This window comes from Hippocampus zosterae, chromosome 15, assembly GCF_025434085.1.
Source record: "Hippocampus zosterae strain Florida chromosome 15, ASM2543408v3, whole genome shotgun sequence".
NCBI lineage: Eukaryota > Metazoa > Chordata > Actinopteri > Syngnathiformes > Syngnathidae > Hippocampus > Hippocampus zosterae.
In genome coordinates, this window is record NC_067465.1 from 4,833,227 (window position 1) to 4,853,060 (window position 19,834).

General features: G+C 45.7%; 2 protein-coding genes and 1 long non-coding RNA gene across 6 annotated transcripts in view; 2 read left to right on the forward strand and 1 right to left on the reverse strand.

Moving 5' to 3' along the window:
* The window catches only part of dis3l2 (DIS3 like 3'-5' exoribonuclease 2), a 129,251-nt gene that overhangs the window by 4,371 nt on the left and 105,046 nt on the right, over positions 1–19,834 (forward strand). The gene's annotated exons all lie outside the window — the stretch shown is intronic.
* LOC127616490 (MAGUK p55 subfamily member 7-like) lies at positions 1,238–19,177 on the forward strand. The gene is given in 19 exon segments (XM_052088100.1): positions 1,238–1,284; positions 1,941–2,035; positions 2,651–2,728; positions 3,795–3,875; positions 6,158–6,292; positions 7,420–7,501; positions 8,032–8,117; positions 9,234–9,308; positions 9,705–9,901; positions 9,986–10,044; positions 10,220–10,231; positions 11,051–11,104; positions 13,877–13,986; positions 13,989–14,055; positions 16,215–16,295; positions 16,402–16,495; positions 16,643–16,751; positions 18,013–18,156; positions 18,936–19,177. Coding segments are annotated over 18 exon segments (1,788 nt in total). The 5' UTR covers positions 1,238–1,284; positions 1,941–1,942; the 3' UTR covers positions 19,167–19,177.
* Positions 15,470–15,993, reverse strand: LOC127616499 (uncharacterized). Its single transcript, XR_007967125.1, has 2 exons — positions 15,838–15,993; positions 15,470–15,803 (listed from the first exon to the last, which is right to left on the reverse strand). It is a non-coding gene; the product is annotated as an uncharacterized LOC127616499 (long non-coding RNA).

Below are 19,834 nucleotides of genomic sequence, written 5' to 3' on the forward strand. Positions count from 1 at the left end.
GTGATGATAATTGTTTGACGATCTTCTCTTCTCTTTTCGATATTGGTCGTTAAAGAAGTATACTTTATGTTGAAGAAAATATTGTATTTCCGGTGTTTGTGTCGCTGTCACAGGACGACATGACGAAGCCGAAAAGAGAGAGTGCTATGATGCCTCTGTGGCGATTGTCAGCGACACACCCACGTCAGCTGATCTCTGTTCAGCAATGCCTTGCATATTCATATTAGTCGGACCCATCTTATAGTAAAAGTAAAAAAATAAATGCTATATATGCAACAGAAAACTACAGCGTGTCGGTAAAGTCGGTACAATAGCAGCAGCAACAACAACAACTAGGTTTTTAAAAATGAACCACATTTTAATCAATATCAACACACAACATTCCATCTGACTTACTCCATTTGTGATGCATTGGTTGTCAATGCAGTTAACAAAATTCATATGAACCCGATACAATTACAACACAATGCTTGCAATTGCCTTTGTGGTCCAGCACCCTTACATCCACAACCATAGAAACATGTTGTTTGATTAATACTATTTTTGCAGTCTCAGTAAAAGCATTGTTATTTTAAAAACGTTATTAATAGGGCTCCTGTGGCTGCTCTCATTGTTGTGAGTATTCGGCCTGTGAACGTAAGTTGATGCATCACGTATCAACCAGCAAAATATTTAAATATATTACAATTTATGAGGCTGCAAGGTTAGCACATCTGTCTTACTGTTGATTTGTCCTCAGTCTCTCTGCCGTGTCTCTTCCTTGTCAGCAAAGAGGCAAACAATGGCCCCATAGAGTCAATGTTCTCTTTGAGGTTTTTGTTCTACGTCTGTGCCACAGTGTATCATGGAGGAGGATTGTGCTTCTTGACTTGGTCGATGTGTGAATGGTTTGAGATGAATAAATAAAACCATCCATATCCATCTGGGGTAGACTACAATTCACCCATGACCATAATGACATTTTTAATGGATAGCTGAACATTTGAACCAACTGGATCATAGTAAAACTGAATTAGTTGATTTAAGAAAAAAAAACTCAATTCCCGGTCTGATGCGGTTCAACTCTATTTCTAAAAGTGTTTTTCTTTAGTGTGGCAATTGAACAAGTGTAGGCTGTTATGCTCATCACCACATTGGTGTATTGATTGTCTGCTGGATTGATTTAGGTCAGCACTGACATATATTGACTGAATAAGAGTCTGTGCTACAATCTGGCTCGAACACTCCACAATCCTGTGCAAGTGAGTGTGGAAAACAGTGTGATCTGCATCCTCATCCTGACCGGTAAGCGTGATTCTGCATGACTTTTCTTCACTTTACAATGGCGTGCACATAGGCGAGCCCTTGCAATATGACCACATGCACTATATCTAACTAGATACTGTACAATTCAAAAGTCGGCCTTTTCTAAAATAATACCGCTCCATTTGGATTGAAATAGTCAGCTATGTTGACATTTACAAATTGTTTATTTTAAGTGCGTTTGCAGTTGTGTATAACTTCATTGAACTATTTACTTTAAAACACGTCTCACTCTGGTTTGGACATTTACAGTAACCTTACACAAGAACCTTCCAACAATGTATTCATTGCTGAGCTATATCGTACAACCAGTAGGGGGCAGTAACATCCCACAAGTTGGGATATTTAACTATTCGTTCCTATCTTACTGTTGACTGTTGAGTACATATTTCATGTCAGGATATTAAATGACTTGAAAAATAATCACCGTTTTCATTGATTTCTTTTTGTTTTACTTTTCAGTGTGAAAAAATATTTCAGCATAAAGAGGGTATGTCGGAATTGGACGCCACGTGAACTTACGCCTATATCATTGATTTGCAAAGAATTACATTTGGGATTTTCTGTTTTCATCACGGGACTTCTTCCATCTTAACATTTTAAATGTACCTTTACTCTGACATTTCCGTTTCCAACAGTGATGTCTGGCACTCTGTCTCAAAGTGACCAAGAGGAGGACTACCGCTTCCTCCACAGCACGTTGATGGAGAAGAAGCTCCACCTGCTTTTTAAGGTGATGTTATATTTGTATTAAAAAGATTCTCGCACATTTGCATACTTTGATTTTTTTTTCACCATGTAAACATATGGCATTCCATTCAAAAGGCCCAAAATATTGCGTATCAGGCCTTAAATATCAAATAAGAGTGAAAGCAGCATTCATTTGTCCTGATTTTGGTAAATTTCAAAGACACACACACACACACACACTCAATCACACAATGTATGACCTGATGCACTGATATTAAAAACAAATACATCTTTACTTACGTACACACAGCACTGAGCAATGCATCAGGGGCAGATGTCAGACTAATGAGGAGAGGTGTTCTTGTATAATCCGTAAACTCCGGCAAACAGACCCAGTTTCCAGCTTCCAGCGTCTGGAAGAGTCAATATTTCCCTAATAAAAAGAACATTGATGAATGAATCACCACTACATTAAATTTGAATAAAGACTCGGAAAAGAACGACAGTGATGTGCTTTTTCGCGTAGCATTAAGTTGAGTCATGAACATTTGAGTAGTTGACTCACACCTGTGGCAGTTCCAAAAGTACGTTCAATTCCATGCACTTTAAGCGCAGGGGATATATATGTATTGTTCATACTTTGAATGTCTCCCCACAGATCCACGAGCGGCTTAGGCACTTTGTAAAACGAGGACCCGCTCCCGTCCAAGAGTGTGCAGCCGGACTGGCCTCGCATGTAAGCGACTCTTTCCCCAAACATCTTTTGCAGACGATCACGCTGCCGAAAGATGACGGGATGACTGCAGAGGCATCGGGAAAGATTTGTCATGGTTTGAATAGTTTCCTTCTCCGAATAGATGGCTTTTACTGTCACGCAGAAGCAATGAATGGAGCGCAGGAAATTGTATCCCTAAACTCTGCGAATTGTGTCTGGAAGCAGATACGGCGTCATTTTTAATCTGGATGCGGTGAGTTCGGTCACTGAGGACAATGTGCAGGCCGCTAAACTCATTTTGTGTCATGTTTCACTTTGGAGGACCACAATTAATTTCACATTTAAGTCAAAGTGACAGGGCCCACACACACACACACACACACGCTCACCATGTTTGCCCAAAGTGGCACACCCCCCATCTGTGATATGCATCTTCGTCTTTTCTAGCCACCTCTTTATCGACACGTTCAACATGAATACCCCAAAGTGGTCTTTCCCAGCATGCGTTCTCTTCACCCTGTCATACAAAAAGCAACTCCTGCCATTTTTTTTTTCCATCTTGACCATCAACTCTTATCCTCGCCTCACTCTTATTGCTCCTGATTTCATCCGACAGCCACTCTCTGCCTGGCTTAAATCATCAAGACCTACTGGAATGGCCAAAGCGTGGGCCTGTTTCCCCTCAGAGACGCTCCCGTTTGCTCACAGTGGAAACTAATGACCTTCATACTTGCGTCTCCAGAGTGCGCCTCGACATCTTGAAGCACTACAAGTCATTACAGTAACACGCTTGACAAGCGGGCGACTGCGCGCACACACCGACCGCCTGTCGGTCAAGGCTGCTCTTTTTTAATCTGTCGCCGCAGCTGTCGCCTAGCCTTGAAAACGCCGGCGGTTCGTTTTTATTTTTCCTACAATGGCCGAGGTGAGTTGCGGCGAGTTGAATGGGGCCCGTCGCCTAATCTCACTCAATCTTCCGGTTCTCGCCTCGCCCGTATTGCATCTTGAGTTGAGCGCCAGGCTGCAGTATTGGAATCGATATAACCTGCCATTTTTCAAGCGCGCGCTCTGTTTTCTCTATTTCCAGCTCTATGAAGATCTGATTGACCATGAGTGGAGAGAGGAAGTCAAAGACCTTCTCGTCCTCTTTCGTAAACCTCACGTCAAGGTGCAGTTTTGATGAAGTTGGCCTCCGTTGTTCAGCCTTCTTATATACATAACACATATATATATATATATTTTTTTTTTAGGGCGGCCCGGTAGTCCAGTGGTTAGCAGGTCGGCTTCACAGTGCAGAGGTACCGGGTTCGATTCCAGCTCCGGCCTCCCTGTGTGGAGTTTGCATGTTCTCCCCGGGCCTGCGTGGAATTTCTCCGGGTGCTCCGGTTTCCTCCCACATTCCAAAAACATGGGTGGCAGGCTGATTGAACGCTCTAAATTTTCCCTAGGTGTGAGTGCGAATGGTTGTTCGTTTCTGTGTGCCCTGCGATTGGCTGGCAACCGATTCAGGGTGTCCCCTGCCTACTGCCCGGAGACAGCTGGGATGGGCTCCAGCACCCCCCGCAACCCTAGTGAGGATCAAGCGGTACGGAAGATGAGATGAGATTTTTTTTTCAATATTTGCTTCAATCCCCTCATTAGTAGAGGGATTTGTGTGTCCCAAGGATCCTAGGAGCTAAGTTGCCGGGGGGCTTTATTCCCCTTGGTAAACAGGTTCTAGGTGAGTGACAAGACAAAGTACGGTTCACAGACCCCCTGTGATGATTAACAAAAAAATAAAAAATAAAAACCCGGTTCGCCGCAGCCCCCCTATGGAGCTCGGGCTGGAGTTCCGGCTCCTTGGTGAGCCCGCGGCTAGCTGCAGTTCTGTTTTCAGTTCACGCATTCCCTAAGTGTGTTTAATTTGGAAGGTGACTTTGAAAACGCACCTTGTGCGGGGATTCCGTCTCGCAAGTGTGTTGTACGAACAATTGAAGAAGTTCATTCATTCATTCATCTTCCTAACCGCTTGATCCTCACTAGGGTCGCGGGGGGGGGGGGGGGGGGTGCTGGAGCCCATCCCAGCTGTCTCCAAGCAGTAGGCGGGGGACACCCTGAATCGGTTGCCAGCCAATCGCAGGGCACACAGAGACGAACAACCATCCACGCTCACACTCACACCTAGGGACAATTTGGAGTGTTCAATCAGCCTGCCACGCATGTTTTTGGAATGTGGGAGGAAACCGGAGCACCCGGAGAAAACCCACGCAGGCCCGGGGAGAACATGCAAACTCCACACAGGGAGGCCGGAGCTGGAATCGAACCCGGTACCTCTGCACTGTGAAGCCCACGTGCTAACCACTGGGCTACCGGGCCGCCCAATTGAAGAAGTTGTCAAAAAAATTTTCGTGTAAGCTGAAGGCCCGATTTCTGACCTGCGAGCTCCCGGCGAGAGCGTTAACGTCGCGAGCTTCGACCGGTGCAATCAAATGCTTTTTAACACTTGCTTTCCGACAGTTTCCCCTCTTCTATGGGTCATGTGAAATAACAAATACGTTCAAATTGATTGGCCCTCTTTCTCCGAATGAGGGGGTTGCTGCCTTCGATCAAGCCGAACCTCTCAGTCGTGTTTATTAGTGTTAACTGATGCGGAGGCCCACTCAGACTCGTGTCCTGACTCCAACGAGTGAACTGACAACTAGCAAGTTTGTTTGAACAGTCTTAATGACCTGCTTGTTCTTGGCTTGAAGCTCGGGGACGCAAGCATACTTAGGAGAGACGCCATGGTTCAATATAGTGTGAATGAAAGTTTTTTTTTGGGGGGGGGGACATCTCAGGTAATAAGGGCGTCTCAGCAGAGAGGTTGTCGATGTACAGTGCGATAACAAGTCCACCAGCCGACAGACGTGCTGGGTCATTGTTCACGATGACGGGCAGATATTTAAATTCCCTGTATGGTAATGGACGAAATTTGCATCGGGAATATTTCCAGCACAGCGCAACTTTTTCCTGCAACAAATCCAGGACTGTCGACGGGGCACATTGAGTACCTGTCTGGGCCATTGGTACTTCATCGAACATATCACCAATACAATGTTTATATTTAGCAGTTCTGCGCTCAGCGCGTGACGCGAGACACGATGTTTGAGCGGACCCACTCGGCGGCGTTCTTTCAGGTGGCCCGCAAGCTGGTCGCGCATTCCCAACGTAATCACATTTGGCATGTTGCTAGCGGAAAGTGCCGCGTTTGTCCTCATTTTCTGTCAGCCATCCGACAGGCCACGAGAACCTGTTCAAATGTTTGCATTCATTTAAGCGCCTCTGAGTCGTCAGTAAGTCTTTTTCTAAATTGACCCAACTTCCTAACTCTAATTTATACGCCTACACGTTCGAAATAGATTGTTTAGATGTTGCGAGGTCAAACGATCATCCTCCACATTACGCTGTGGTTTTGTTATTTTTTTTGGACAGAGTCTTCTGTACGTCCACGACGTAGTAGCTCAGAGAGCTTACGAGCCGACTCTACCTCAAGTACCCGAAGGCATTATTGACGAGGAAGAAGATTCAGTGAAGATTGTCAGTCTGGTCAAAACCAAGGAGCCGCTGGTCAGTAGCTATTTACTGTACAATACCCCCCCCCCCCAAAAAAAAAAGTATTTCTATGACGACAACACCGCACCGAGTGAACATTAGCAAATCACTCGATGGTTTCTTTGCATTAACGTTAAACTGAGATAATTCCTGTGCCGCGTCTGATACGAATTAACGTCCAAGGCCGGTCTTTAATCATGACTAATTTTCTTGGTCCTACCAGAATGTCTTATTCCGCCGTGGTCCAAACTATTGTCACTTGTATCTGGAAATTTCCTGGATCAGGTGGGACCGGACCAAACAGGGATGAAAGTTCAAAGAACACAACTCCACCAAGGCCACAAAGTCCTCTAAATTTGTTGTTCCCCTTTTAAATGAAAAGGACTTGAATTTGGTGGACTTAAATGTCGATCAAGGTCTTCATAAAGTTCTTCTAGTGATTGTCTGCTGTGAGTAACATTTCCCAGATTTTGTTCCACGAGCGGATCCAGTAGTTCATTAGCAAATGGCCGCAACATATTTAAGCCCCGCGGATCCTCATCAAAAGTAAAGCATTTGTTTCTTATCATATCGTCTGACTCCCCATGAAATGTTTTTGACATCTGTTAAGAGGATTTGAGAGAAGTGGAAGATTTCAACAAAATGCTCGCCGCGCTCATTTGAAAGATACCTCTTCAAAGTGAGTTTATTTACTAATCTGGAAAAATATGATTGGCGTCGAGCGCAAATTGGAGAATGCGGCAATTCACCTAACGAGTGGCCATTTTCTTTACTCTACGAGTGAAGATTCAACCCAATAATGGGGAACAGACGCTTGTATAGATCCCAAAACCCAACTGGAAAGAGCGTGACCTTTGTCTGACATGCTCGGTTTGATTGATCCAACATGTTTCAGTTTTCCACACAACGGGACTACACCCCAGTCTGGGACGATTGTTGTCCAGTACACAAGAGGCATTTTCCACTCTTGACTTTTACCGTTTATTGAAAATAATGCAGATCCCCGCCTTGATAGAAATCATCTTTCATTGGAATGAAGCGACTTCTAATGAGACTTGCGACACGTTATTTTCACCATGTAATTTATTTCAAACTCATCGTATTCCCCCCCCCCCCACCCCCCCCATATCAACACCCTTGAGGGTGCGACGATTAAGAGGGATCAATCCACCGGGGCGATTGTGGTGGCGAGGATCATGCGAGGAGGCGCTGCCCACAAGAGCGGTAAGCTTCGCTTCAAGTTTATGGAAGTGTCAGTGATACATTTTGGAGTCCCCAAATTCAAATCTGTTTTGTACCGTTGGTTTTGACTCCCAAGTTGTTGGTTTTCAGTGTACAAATAAGTCTGGCATCCCAGACTGCAACAAAATATACAAAGAAGTGGGAGATGAAGCGAGGCTAACTGCTAGCTTAATCTGGTGACCGCGTTGTTAGCAAACTCTTCCCCGTGTCATTTCGTTTGTGGTGAATGACTTGGGAGGCACTCAATACAGACACTTAACTCTTAACAGCAACTCGGGATAATCTTCTCTTGGTCTCTCAAGGGAACTCTTGGTCGCACACATGCGACCAAGAGTGCGTGTGAAAATGCTCCAATTTTGAGCAGTAGTATCATGAATGCTAATTCTTTGACTTTTTTTAATTGGACTTCTTGAGTCTTTTTTTTCCTGGTACAAATACGTGATTAATGAAAGAGTGCCTTCCACGGGACTTGACTGCTGTTCATGAAATGTACCGTACGTTCCACTCTGAAGGCCTGATTCACGAAGGAGATGAGCTAAAAGAAGTCAACGGTGTCGCAGTGGATCGCAGGAAGCCGAAAGAAATTCTTCCCCTGCTGGTTCGTTTCAGATTATATGACCGTGTTGCCAGCCTTGTGTGTGTGTATGTCTGTTTTGTTTTTTTTAATTTATTCATTTTTAATCAAGGCCGGAGTATAACGTGCGAGGTCTGACCAAAGAATAACCCACATTTAGCACACTGGATAGTGTTTCTGACAAAACTATCCTGTAGTTGTGTCACGAAGCAAAATGTCTCATTGAGTTTTTAAAAATTTTGGACAACACAAGACAGAGCATACAAAGTATTTCCTGTTTTGGCTACACAAACAACACGTGTCAGTAAGATTAATTTCATGTTCGGTTTGGTCTTTTTTATGGAGGCAACAAAATATGAAACATTGGGAATTTGAAGCTACGCAGCCAAGAAATGGTAAGCTCAGCGTTGACGAAAAAGGTTTTAATGGATTCTGAAAGTGAAGAGAATTTGCCAAGAAATGGGCTTTTCCTCAGAATTTGTGTGAAATGTGCCTGACATTTCATGTTTATTATTGAGCTTGGAAAATGCAGACGTGTAGACGGCCGGCAAATGAATTACGTGGACAATATTTTAGAAAAACGGCATATGAGAAAATTAAGTCGTATACACGTTAGATACAAATGATTCATTGTCGCGCTGAGCGGATGTTTGTATATTTTGGTGCGCTATACCCGTGCAGAAAGAAGCCGCAGACTAATAGAAGCCGTAAAATACAATTACTTTGCGGAGTCGGAACGTGCATAAGGCAGATTTTAGACGACACTCTCCATGACTATGATAAAAAAAAACCAACAAAAAAAACAAAATTTTTTTGGAATCACTGCAGTAGCCTTTTCTAAACTCTGCCAAGTTACAGTGAGGCTGACCAAACACTTTAGAAAGACACTTGAACATTTTTTTTCCTTTTTTTTTTTTGCCCATCTGCGGGTACTACTCCCCGCTTTTTTTTTGTTGACATGTTTGACAGATCTAGGTCTGCCTAAGATTTTTTTTTTATCCCTGTCCTCTGCTTTATTTCTCAACGCTGAGTTATGCACTCTCATGACCCGCGAACAAAAACATGAGGAGTATCACTCAACCAGCGTCACAAAATAACAAACGGACATATTTCCCTTAATTTGTCACTAATGGTGTGCAGGCACGCTCTCGGGGTGACGTGACATTCACCATTGTTCCTGCCTTCTCCGAGCAAGAAGAGTTATCCGCCAAGAAGGTACAATAAATGACATCTTCCCTTGTGGTCTTCATTTTGACATGAGACCCGCATTGTGGGTTTTTTTTTATGCGCACAACTGCCCATCTGGTTACAGTAAAAGGAGATTACGAAAAGTGTCATGTCATGTGTTTGCCGCCGCCGCATCGTGACAGGCTCGGCCCCAAGACCACCAGTGCGTTTATGCATACGATTTCGACAGTTCGTGGAAACTCTCAAGTGACTCTATTGCAACGGACGAAGACAAATGATCATTTCTCAGAGCCATGCTAAGCTTATATGTCGGATGACGAGGCTGTGATCGTTTTCCAAGTCGGGAAACAAATACGTCTGAAGATAGATATTGTGAGATTTGTCAGTGTCGTCGTTTTTAAAAAAAGAAATTTCTTTTCCTAGCTGTTTGTCAGGGCTCTCTTTGACTACAGCCCGAGTGAGGATCCGGCCGTCCCGTGCCAGGACGCGGCCATCGCTTTTAAAAGAGGCGACATCCTCCAGATCGTCGCCACGGAGGATGACACCTGGTGGCAAGCGTGCCATGTCGGGGGTAGTAACGCACGAGCGGGGCTTATCCCCTCGCAGCAGCTCCAGGAGAGGTGATGTTTTCCATCTTTTTGGTTATTCGTGCAACCGTTTTTGCTTGACCAACATTTGAACCAATTGCAATGAACAATCTTCAGGAGAGTCGCGCTGCAGCGACCCCAAACCTTGTTCCAACGACAACAAGTCAAGGCAGCAGGTGATCGGCGAACATTTTCTTTCCACATCACCGGTAAAACGAGCAAAACACATTTCAATTCCAGCTCATAAGCTAAATACGAACGCTCGACGTGTGTGTGTGTAGGGGAGTTCAGGTCAGAAAAACACCTGTTCCGTTGTACTCACTGTTGTTCTTTCCTCCACATGCGCTGCAGATGAGGGCAAAGGTACCTGCAGTTTACACGTATATTGACCTGCAACAACAATTGGGAATCTAAAATACAGTACAACCTCCAATGTCAAAACAATCCACGACGTGATGCTGGTCGACATAGTAAAGACATGCAAATAATAGCCAACAGGAAGGTGCTTTGTATTCATGACCAGCATAAATCCAGCGCAGCTCTGCTGTTGGTAATTTGACAGATTAGTAAAGGAAGGGCTATGCAGGTAATGAGGGGGGCTGCGCTGTTGTAGGAGTGGTCACAGCTAACTTTAATCTTAGCCAATCAAAGCAGCCCCTCTCCTTCCCTTTAAATGTGGCGCCATAGTTACATAGAACTCGACATGACGGTAGCTTTACTTGGATTCAGATGGACTTTTGTTTTCAGCTCTTTGTAGTCGAGTGTTTTTTTTCCACCCCAGTAGAAGCGTGAGAAGCGATTTGCCATTTGGTTTCACATTTGGGGCAACCAACATTTTGTTTGTATTCCAAATTGTACGGAGCAATCAGCTTTTGGGGTACACGTCCATTTTGAAATCACACCGTTTGACTTTCTTTGGGATTTAATTTCCAAAACAAGTCATCTTGCAATGTTGCCACTCCATTTTTCTCCCCCAACATGTGGGATGATTCTGTGGAATGTTTCAACCACTTTCTAAGAGTAATGTCGTTATTAATGTTCCTAAATTTTGGATAGCGTTTCTCAATCCAACCATAATTAGAATTTCCAAAGCAAAATAGTTGTCGACTTGAGTTTGAACATGTGCTAATACTTTGAGTGTGAAATTTCAGAGGTTGATGTTCGTGATTTCTCCCACTCTAGTTTTTCCAATTGACGAGGATGTTGACTATGGAGCTATAACTGGAATCCACATTGGTAAGATGTTTGACTTGTTCCACATAAATCCCGATGATATTGGAAAGAGGACTTGCGCAACAGAGCACAATACAAGTTGGGGCAATTGGACATGACAAGTCACAAGTACAGTCACCAAGAAAAACAGATATATGAGGCCGCTTCATCTTGATGAAGCATTTTATGGCTTTAACGATTTAAGGGAAAGGACCAGAAGAGCAAATGTGGTTGGAGCCCACCAGTTTCCCCATCTGTCTCCAGCTCATGGATTGCAGATGATGTTTGTGCCGATTGCCATGCGTGCACGTGAGCGAAGAAAGTCGATTCACATGAGCGACCGGAGCCATTCCTGACTGTAAAATATCTCATCCAGCCAGGACCTTGCAAGTTGCATGATAACGACGCGCAAATAGCAGCGCGCACTTATTCGATCGCGTCTCAGGCCGGATGGGTCCAAGAGACTGCATTATTTTGGATCGGTGTGGTGAGAGGGCAGAAAGGACCGCATTTTCCTCCCTATAAGGCGCACCGAAAAGCATTACATTTTCTCAAAAGCTGACAGTGCGCCTTATAATCTGATGCGCCTTGTATATGGATCAATATTCTGATTTCTTGGATGTAGTTTTTTTAAATGATCTGTAAAGTGCTCTGAGACAGCTTCAGCGGTTGAGAAAGCAAAATATCAATAAAGCTGCATTGTATTGTATTCCCCTTAGCTTAGCTTCATCTAGTGGATGGTTAACTTATAATGTGGTGCGCCCTATATACGAAAACAGCTTTAAAGTAGGTCATTCATTGAAGGTCCGCCTTATACGTCGTATACCGTATTTTCCGCCTTATACAGCTGGAAAACACGGTAACTCGTTTTACCGTCAACGATAAATGACTTGATCATGACAGATCATTTTGACCGTGCATAATGTTGAACTGGACATTTTGGATCCGTCCCTGAAATTGCTCTCCACCCTTGCCCCTATTTTAAGAAAGCCTCTGGAGACAAAAAAAATGGAATTTGGAATTCTTAAAATGTTATCAAGTTATGCCGCCTCCTCAGAGAAGCAGTAAACCGTTTAATTCGGGGTGACCGGGTTCTCACTTTGTTTAGTGCTTTGCGTACCAGTCAAAAATTTGGATACGACAAACGACTGGACGATGCCCAATAGGGTATTCTCTAGTTTTTAGAAGAGTTTATCCTATGTTCCGGATTACTTCTTGTTTTGCTGTCCACATCGTGGAATTCCCGGCTGCCGGTAACCGTTTCTGGTTAAGATGAAACAAGCCGAGAATTTTCCCGGTCGTCAGACCTATCCAATGACTTCTTGTGTGGATCTGAAATCTACAGTCTCTTTCATCCTGCAAAATAGACACAACAGCAGTTACTTATAAAAAAAAAAAAATTTCCGGTCGACAGCGTCTCAGTCACGGAGGGCAATTGCAGTGCCGCGGTGACAATGACAAGATGTTTTTCTTCTGGAACTTGCCTTGACTCTGAGCAAAGGGGGTCACTTTGTCGGATCTTGAACTCGCGTGCCATGTAACCAAAACGCTTGTCACGATGTAAGGAGAGGAAACAGACAGATATGCTTACAAAGTCAAATTACAGCCCATGTCAGAGTAAGCCCGGCCGACATCACCGCCGCGCAGTACTTAACGTCATGAAAGGGAGCGTGCGGACAAAGACAGGCCAGACCGCAGGCGCATGGCAGACGTTGGCTGTCAGGCTGCATACAAATCACCACGGGCACATTTTTATTCTTTTATTCGGGGGGGGGGGGGGGGCTGAGTCCCCCTCTTGTCCAATATTCACTCTTTTTTTTTCGTGCCAAAGACTGATTTGGGGCGGGAATGGTTTATAAGGCGTTGTTCGTAACATCTTTTACTAGGGGTCACATTTGTTTAAAAGTTGGAGCCACCTCAAACATTCATCAAAGTTAACTCGGTCCAAAATGATTGGCCAAATAAAAGTGTTGGCGATTGTGCCACAGTGGAGATTTGAAGTCAAACAAGCGGCGTGATTAATGAGTCGATTTAATCTTTCATTTAAGGGGAATTACCGCCGTCATATGCAGACTACCTCCATTTCCAAGGCCTCCCCCGTTCACTTGGAATCGCCTCCAATAATGAAATAATGGAAATTAAATACAGACTGAGAGGTGCGCGAGCATGGAGAGTTCTCATTTAGAGCTCGTGCTCGAGTCGACATTCCCTTAGCCAGTCAGGACGCAGAACACAATGCACTGTGGAGGGTGTGCACGTGAAAAATTCTGTGAAACAGGAAAGCAGTGAAAGGTGAACCGTGTTATAGCGAGGGATAACTGGACATCAGCTTCAGCCTTGCACGCATTGCCCATTGGTGTGGAATTAAACAAATAAAGTGGATATATGAGTCCTTCGATGACATAATTGACCAACCCTCGTACTCACCAGGCCACGGTGCTCGCCTGGTTACCGCGTCCACCTCGCAGTGCAAAGGTCAGGGCTTCGATTTCGGCTCCAGCCTTCCTGTGCGGAGTTGGCATGTTCTCCGTGTGCCTGTGTGGGTTTTCTCCGGGTATTCCAGTTTCCTCCCCATGGAAATTGTCCCTCGATTGTGAGCACGAATGCTCGTTCGTCTGTGTGTGTGCCCTGCGATTGGCTGGCAACCGGTTCAGGGTGTCCCGAAGACGGCTGGGATAGGCTTCAGCACACCCTCACCCCCCCACAAGCCTCGTGAGGAGAAACGGATCAGAAAATGGATGGATGAATCGATAGTGCTCACGAGCCTCTCTTTCCCTCTCTCTCTCACCATCCCAGCTGGTTTAAGAAAGAGTTTCCGGCTGGGAAAAAAGAGCAACTGGGTCAAAGAAGCAGCACGTTCCAAAAGGTGGAGCTCAGGAGTTCAGGAGTCTATTTGTCCACCGACCTACAGTACATCGAAGTCATCCCTTACCGTCAAGATTCTGAAGAAAGACACCGTCTGGTTATCCTGGTTGGTAAGTAGGACCGGTCTATGCTGACTATTCCCGTCAGGAATGTTTTGATTTTCATCCCGACGAAACATTCGATTTGTATAGAATTAGCCGTGCGCTCAACCGTGACCCCTGACCCCGCCCCGCATTTCATTTACCGCAAAGTCCGCATTTATTGAAGCTGAAATTGATCAAAGGGGAGAAAATAAGGCATTGATTAAGATTTATGTTCCTACTTATGAATGCAAGAGTGATCCTTTCCCATCAGAACCGCATAAACACTGTCAGAAAAACGTCACGTCGGAACAGTTTGTATTATTTTAAGTTGTGCGCCGGCCCACCCCTGATTCCGCTTCTCTGCCAATCCTTGCAGGCCTGCTTTATGTACTTTTGTTCCCGTGAGAGTTTACGTTGAACTCCGCCTAAGGTCTTTTTCACGTAACGTTGTGGCCCAACTGTAAGGCAAGCGCTCGCTAAACAAGGCAACCTATAGCGAGTGTGAAAAGATGGCAGGAGAAGAAGGAAGCCCAACCCATCGAGACAGGAAGCCAGAAACATGAGCGATGATGAACGGACAGAGGCCAATGAAATTGATTGGGAATCAAACCCCTCAAAATGTCAGCCAAGTGCTCCGACTCACTGGAAGACCGAACGCAGCTTGGATTTGAATCTCTTTTAATTGGGTTGGAGTTTACCCGCACTCTGGACCGGGTTTCACTGTCTGCAGCGAGGGCCAGAGGTCATCATTAAAAAAGCCTTTTGGCGTTGAAAGTTATGGACGGGAAAACCCTGAACGCGGGAAGCGGCCAGAGAATCCTTTCCCAGGTTGAAAAGCCATCGAACAAAACAATCATCCGTTATGCCCCCGCATCGGATGGTGAAAACGACAACTGCTCTTAAATGTCACGTCTCTTAAGCCAAAAGGTCAATTGACAGTCTCCGCACGTCCACCCGATTGTGGCTCCTCTCCGGTTCCGCAGCACCGCTGAGAAAGCCATCGGCGGCGTGGGGGCGGAGAGTCCTCCTTCGATTTTGTAATGCGCTGAGCCTGTTCGACCCCGGGATGGGAAAGGCAGCTATTTCAGGAATCCGCATTTTCGTACGCACTCCAAAGAGTCTGATGCAATCTCGGACGGCAGAAACCTGCTTGAGAGGAAAATCCCAGATGCTCCTGCGTGCGCGTGTGTGCCTGTGCACGTACACGTATATGTGTGTGCCTGCGCCTGTGTTCATCCTGTACATCCTACACAGTAATGACATTGATACGATGTAACTTTGCAGATGTTACAGACGCTATGGATTTTCCAGAGGGTACAAGGGCATTAATCGTGGCACAGGAAGACCCCCCCCCCCAAAAAAAAAAATCCGGTTGGAGAATGGTTCCCAGACTAAAAACAGCATGAAATGAGAGCTCTGTCTGTCTAACTGCTCTGCTCACTTTTTCTTTTATTCTGATGGCAAACGCAGATGATCACCAAGCCGATGCGATGCTGGATTTATTGTTGAAGAAAACGTCGGTGCTCACTGGCACGCGCGGAGTCATTTTTACTGCCGCCGCCGCCGGGTTTCAATGAAGTCTTTTTATTTATCTATCGTGTAAATTCAAGTCAAAAGAGGAATTTCCCAACGGCGATGATTTTGGAAACTGTCACAGCAGTGAGAGCTGTGCAAAAACATGCATGTTAGGGTCACCGAGTCGTCCTAAATGTGAGCGTGAATGCTTGTTGTGTCCTTTGCGATTGGACTGGCAACCAATTCCGGGTGTAGTCCACCTGTCGCCGTCAGCCGGGATAGGCTTCGGCTCACCCGTCGCCCCGAATGCGGATAAGTGGCGTAAAAAGAAACCGAATGGCGGGACATTATTCAATGCGGTCACGTGCGCCGATTGCTCAAATGTGTTCTGCGAGTCGATGATGGCTGTAACGAGTTTTGCGCCGACCAACTAATGAGAGGACGGGGGGGGGGGGGAATGCCCCGTCTCGGGCCCTTGAGGATGAAGTTAGTTCGCAAAACAGTCCAGATGCTAATTTAATTGAAATAAAAATGGCCAGTAGATTCTGAAGTCATGTGGATTCCGTTGACATGACAACACATAGATGCCGAAATCTGGCGTGACCAAAAAAAAAAAAAACAACCCCCCAAAACAAAACATAACAGCACGGACATCTGCTCTTTGTGTTGAGGACCCAGCGGTGTTGGCGTGAATGAACTGAAGAGGAGGCTCCTGCTCTCCGATCCTGACCTCTACGGTACAAGCGTACCACGTAAGGCCAAAAAGGCAACCCGCTCCCCATTTTTCCCTCTGTGAGCCAGCCCCCCTTTTTATTATTCGGGCTTTTGTCATCCGCTTGCCAACATCTTCCCTTCCAGACACCACACGTGAGAAGAGAAGCCAAGAGACCGAAGGGATGGATTATCATTTTGTATCCGTCCACAAATTCGAAGAGGACATTCTCAACCGCAGGTACATGAAATTGCAGCCTGACATGTGTGTTGGTCATTCCATAGTATATTCATCTGTGTTTTGAAAGGAAAGAACATTATTCTTTCTTTTTTTTTTTCCTTTCTGACTTTTATGTCTTTGTCTGCCCCCGTGAACGTCTCACTTTAGGTTTATAGACTACGGGACGTACAGAGGCCACTATTATGGAACGAGTCTGAACTCGGTTTACCGGGTGATGGCTGAGGGCAAAGTGTGCCTTCTGGATGTACATCCTTGTGTAAGTATCGGATAAGATCTGCCATGACGTGTAGACTTGAACTGAAAAAGAGTAAATAGTGGTGAAAAAAAAAATTCGGAGCGACATTTACTAAGCGCGGGCGGCCCGGTAGTCCAGTGGTTAGCACGTCGGCTTCACAGTGCAGAGGTACCGGGTTCGATTCCAGCTCCGGCCTCCCTGTGTGGAGTTTGCATGTTCTCACCGGGCCTGCGTGGGTTTTCTCCGGGTGCTCCGGTTTCCTCCCACATTCCGAAAAACATGCGTGGCAGGCTGATTGGACACTCTAAATTGTCCCTAGGTGTGAGTGTGAGTGCAAATGGTTGTTCGTCTCTGTGTGCCCTGCGATTGGCTGGCAACCGATTCAGGGTGTCCCCCGCCTACTGCCCGGAGACGGCTGGGATGGGCTCCAGCACCCCCCGCGACCCTAGTGAGGATCAAGCGGTACGGAAGATGAATGAATGAATTTACTAAGCGCAACAACTGTTGTTCATGCGCTACTAAGCAACGCGCCGTGAGGGTCAACTTCAAAATAAAAGCATAAAAGTAAGACTGTACATCGACATGACTTTGAATTGAGGATGGCCTGAAATATTCTGAGTGCGCAAAAAGCGCAATGGCGGACTTGAACTGGAGCATTTCCAGTGCTCAAGGCGCACCGGCGCACCACTTCACGTGCACCCTTTTGCCTACAGATGGCACAAGAAGTCGGCAAAGCATTCATTTTGTCTCAATGAAACCCCTCAACTGACTGCGGCATAGGTCCCTCGCACCAAGATGGCAGCTGTTGTCGAAATGAAGTTTCTCAACTCACTTCAACACCGTTCCATGGTATCAAAATGGCAATATTTTTTATTGCTTTTGGCATGAGCCAAAATAACAACAACAAAACAGTAAAATGAGTATTTTGGCAACATACAAGTCCACGAGTTGCGAGCTTTAAATTGTTGAGCATGCGGCAAAACGCCGTCTCATCAAAAGCCACAAGCAGCCGACTCCGTGCTGACTGAAATGTCCTCCGTGACATTTGTGGTTTGAATTGCAAAATTTCAGGAGATATGCTACGTAGGTTCCTTCGCAACATTCGAAATTCCATTGTCAAGTCGAGACATGATTTTCAGCACTGCAACTTACCATGTGGTTATTTTTTAGAATTGTTTACTTCATTTGTTGTTTTTTTTCCCTTTTTTAATTTTTTTTTTTTTTTTTTACAAGAAGCACAATAGACTCCCCTATATTTGCTCCCCCTCCCCCCCCACACCAGAAACTAAAGCGTGTCTACACACTCGAATTGAAACCCTACGTGGTTTTTGTGAAACCCCCGCGTATCGAGGAGTTGCGCCTCACCAGGAGAAGAGCGAAATTCATCTGCGACGAAGAAGATCCGAATCACGTCAGGATGTTCTCGGTAAGAAAAATACCCGATACGACGCCTCGGTTGTTCTGCGCGGTCAAGTGCTTTTCTCGGGCACGCGAGGGCGATCGGAGGTTACAAAACATGACACGCCTTGCACGTGATAGACATTTAAGAGACAAGGGGCGGTTGGGGTCATGAGACTTTTTGGTATGAAGTCTGAGGTTTTTTTTTTTCTTTCTTTTTGGAATTTGTTGGAATTTTAGCAAACAGCATTTCCTTCCCGCAAAAGTGGGCGGGTCCCTTTCACTGTTTGACAGCGTCTTGGCCTCGTTAAAAACAAGGACTCTGAATCGCTGCTGCCAAACCGTCTCTGACTCTCAACTCTCTGCATGTGCCACGTCCCAGTCGGTGGGGCTCACCGGTGTCAAAACGCAAGCACCTTAGGCGAGATCTGACCCGCTCATTTATCGCAAGAGTGGCCCGCAACTTTGCCTTGAATTTCTTTCAAATGCTGTCAAGACAAAATGCAGTGATGATGAGGATCTATTTTTTTTTTTTTGGTGAGTTTTGACACAGACCTTATGAGCAGGCATGTTTGTATGGCTCGCTGAAATTTTAGGAAGGAAGGACACACACTGTGGATGTGTGTTTTCTAAAACAACTTCCCGGAGGATGTTTGGTCACCTTGAGGCCAAACCGCAACGTATTTTTGGCCCCATTATTATTCCATCACGGGCACTCACTCCGTGCGGCCGTAAATTGACTTTGCGATAACCAAAATCGATCCTCCTCCCGGCCAAAATAAACAGTCGACCGTTTTCTTTCCACAGGAGGAAGATTTTGAAGATATGATTGACTCGGCCGAAACCACGGAAGCTCAACACGGTCACATGTTTGACAAGGTGATCGTTAACGGAGACGTCGCCGCGGCCTTCGGAGAGCTGAAGGCGGACCTCCAGCGGCTGCGGGAGGCGGCCGTCCGTTGGATACCGGCGGAGTGGCTTTGCTCCTCGCCGACAAAGGCGAGGAGGAGTTGCGGCCTTTTGGCCGGCTGGATTTGACCTTGAGGTCATTTGGGAATGATGGGGAGGGACGGGGGGGGAGGGACGGGGGGGGGGGGGTCCACGCACCTCCGCTTCCGAATGTGTTCAGAAGTAAGCTGCAGTCGCACCATTTCTGCTTGTAGTATTAATTTCTGTCATATTCAATTTTTTTCCTCTCCCCCATTTGTAAACAAGGCATGTGATCACTGCAAGATGAGTTTTCCATCGAGATGTCCTTGAACACGCCGCATAGTTAATTAGGTAACCAGACAACCTTTTTTTTTTCTTCTTTTTTTGTCACAGTGTGAGTTTTCTATTGGCGTTTGGCTGAAATAACGAACCATTAAGTTGGGGGGGGGGGGGGGAATTGTGAAGAGTTGCGGCAGAGTGTCACGCTTCCCTGCCAAGTGGCAAACATCAGCATGGAATCATCCGGACCGCTGCTGCACTGAATCCTTAGCGGGCGGGCGCGGAGGCTGCACAATTTTGAGGCATAGACAAGAAACCGTTGCCTTAAATCCTGCGGAAGACTCAACATCGCACGCGCATGACAAAGAGTCCTCAAAAACTGTCGCGATAGTTTTTGAGGACTATCAAATGTCCTCAAAAACTGTGTAAAATGTGTAAAAGCGCACATCCATGCGAGCGCGTCCAGGCGCCGCAAAAGTGCAATTAAAAAAAAAAAA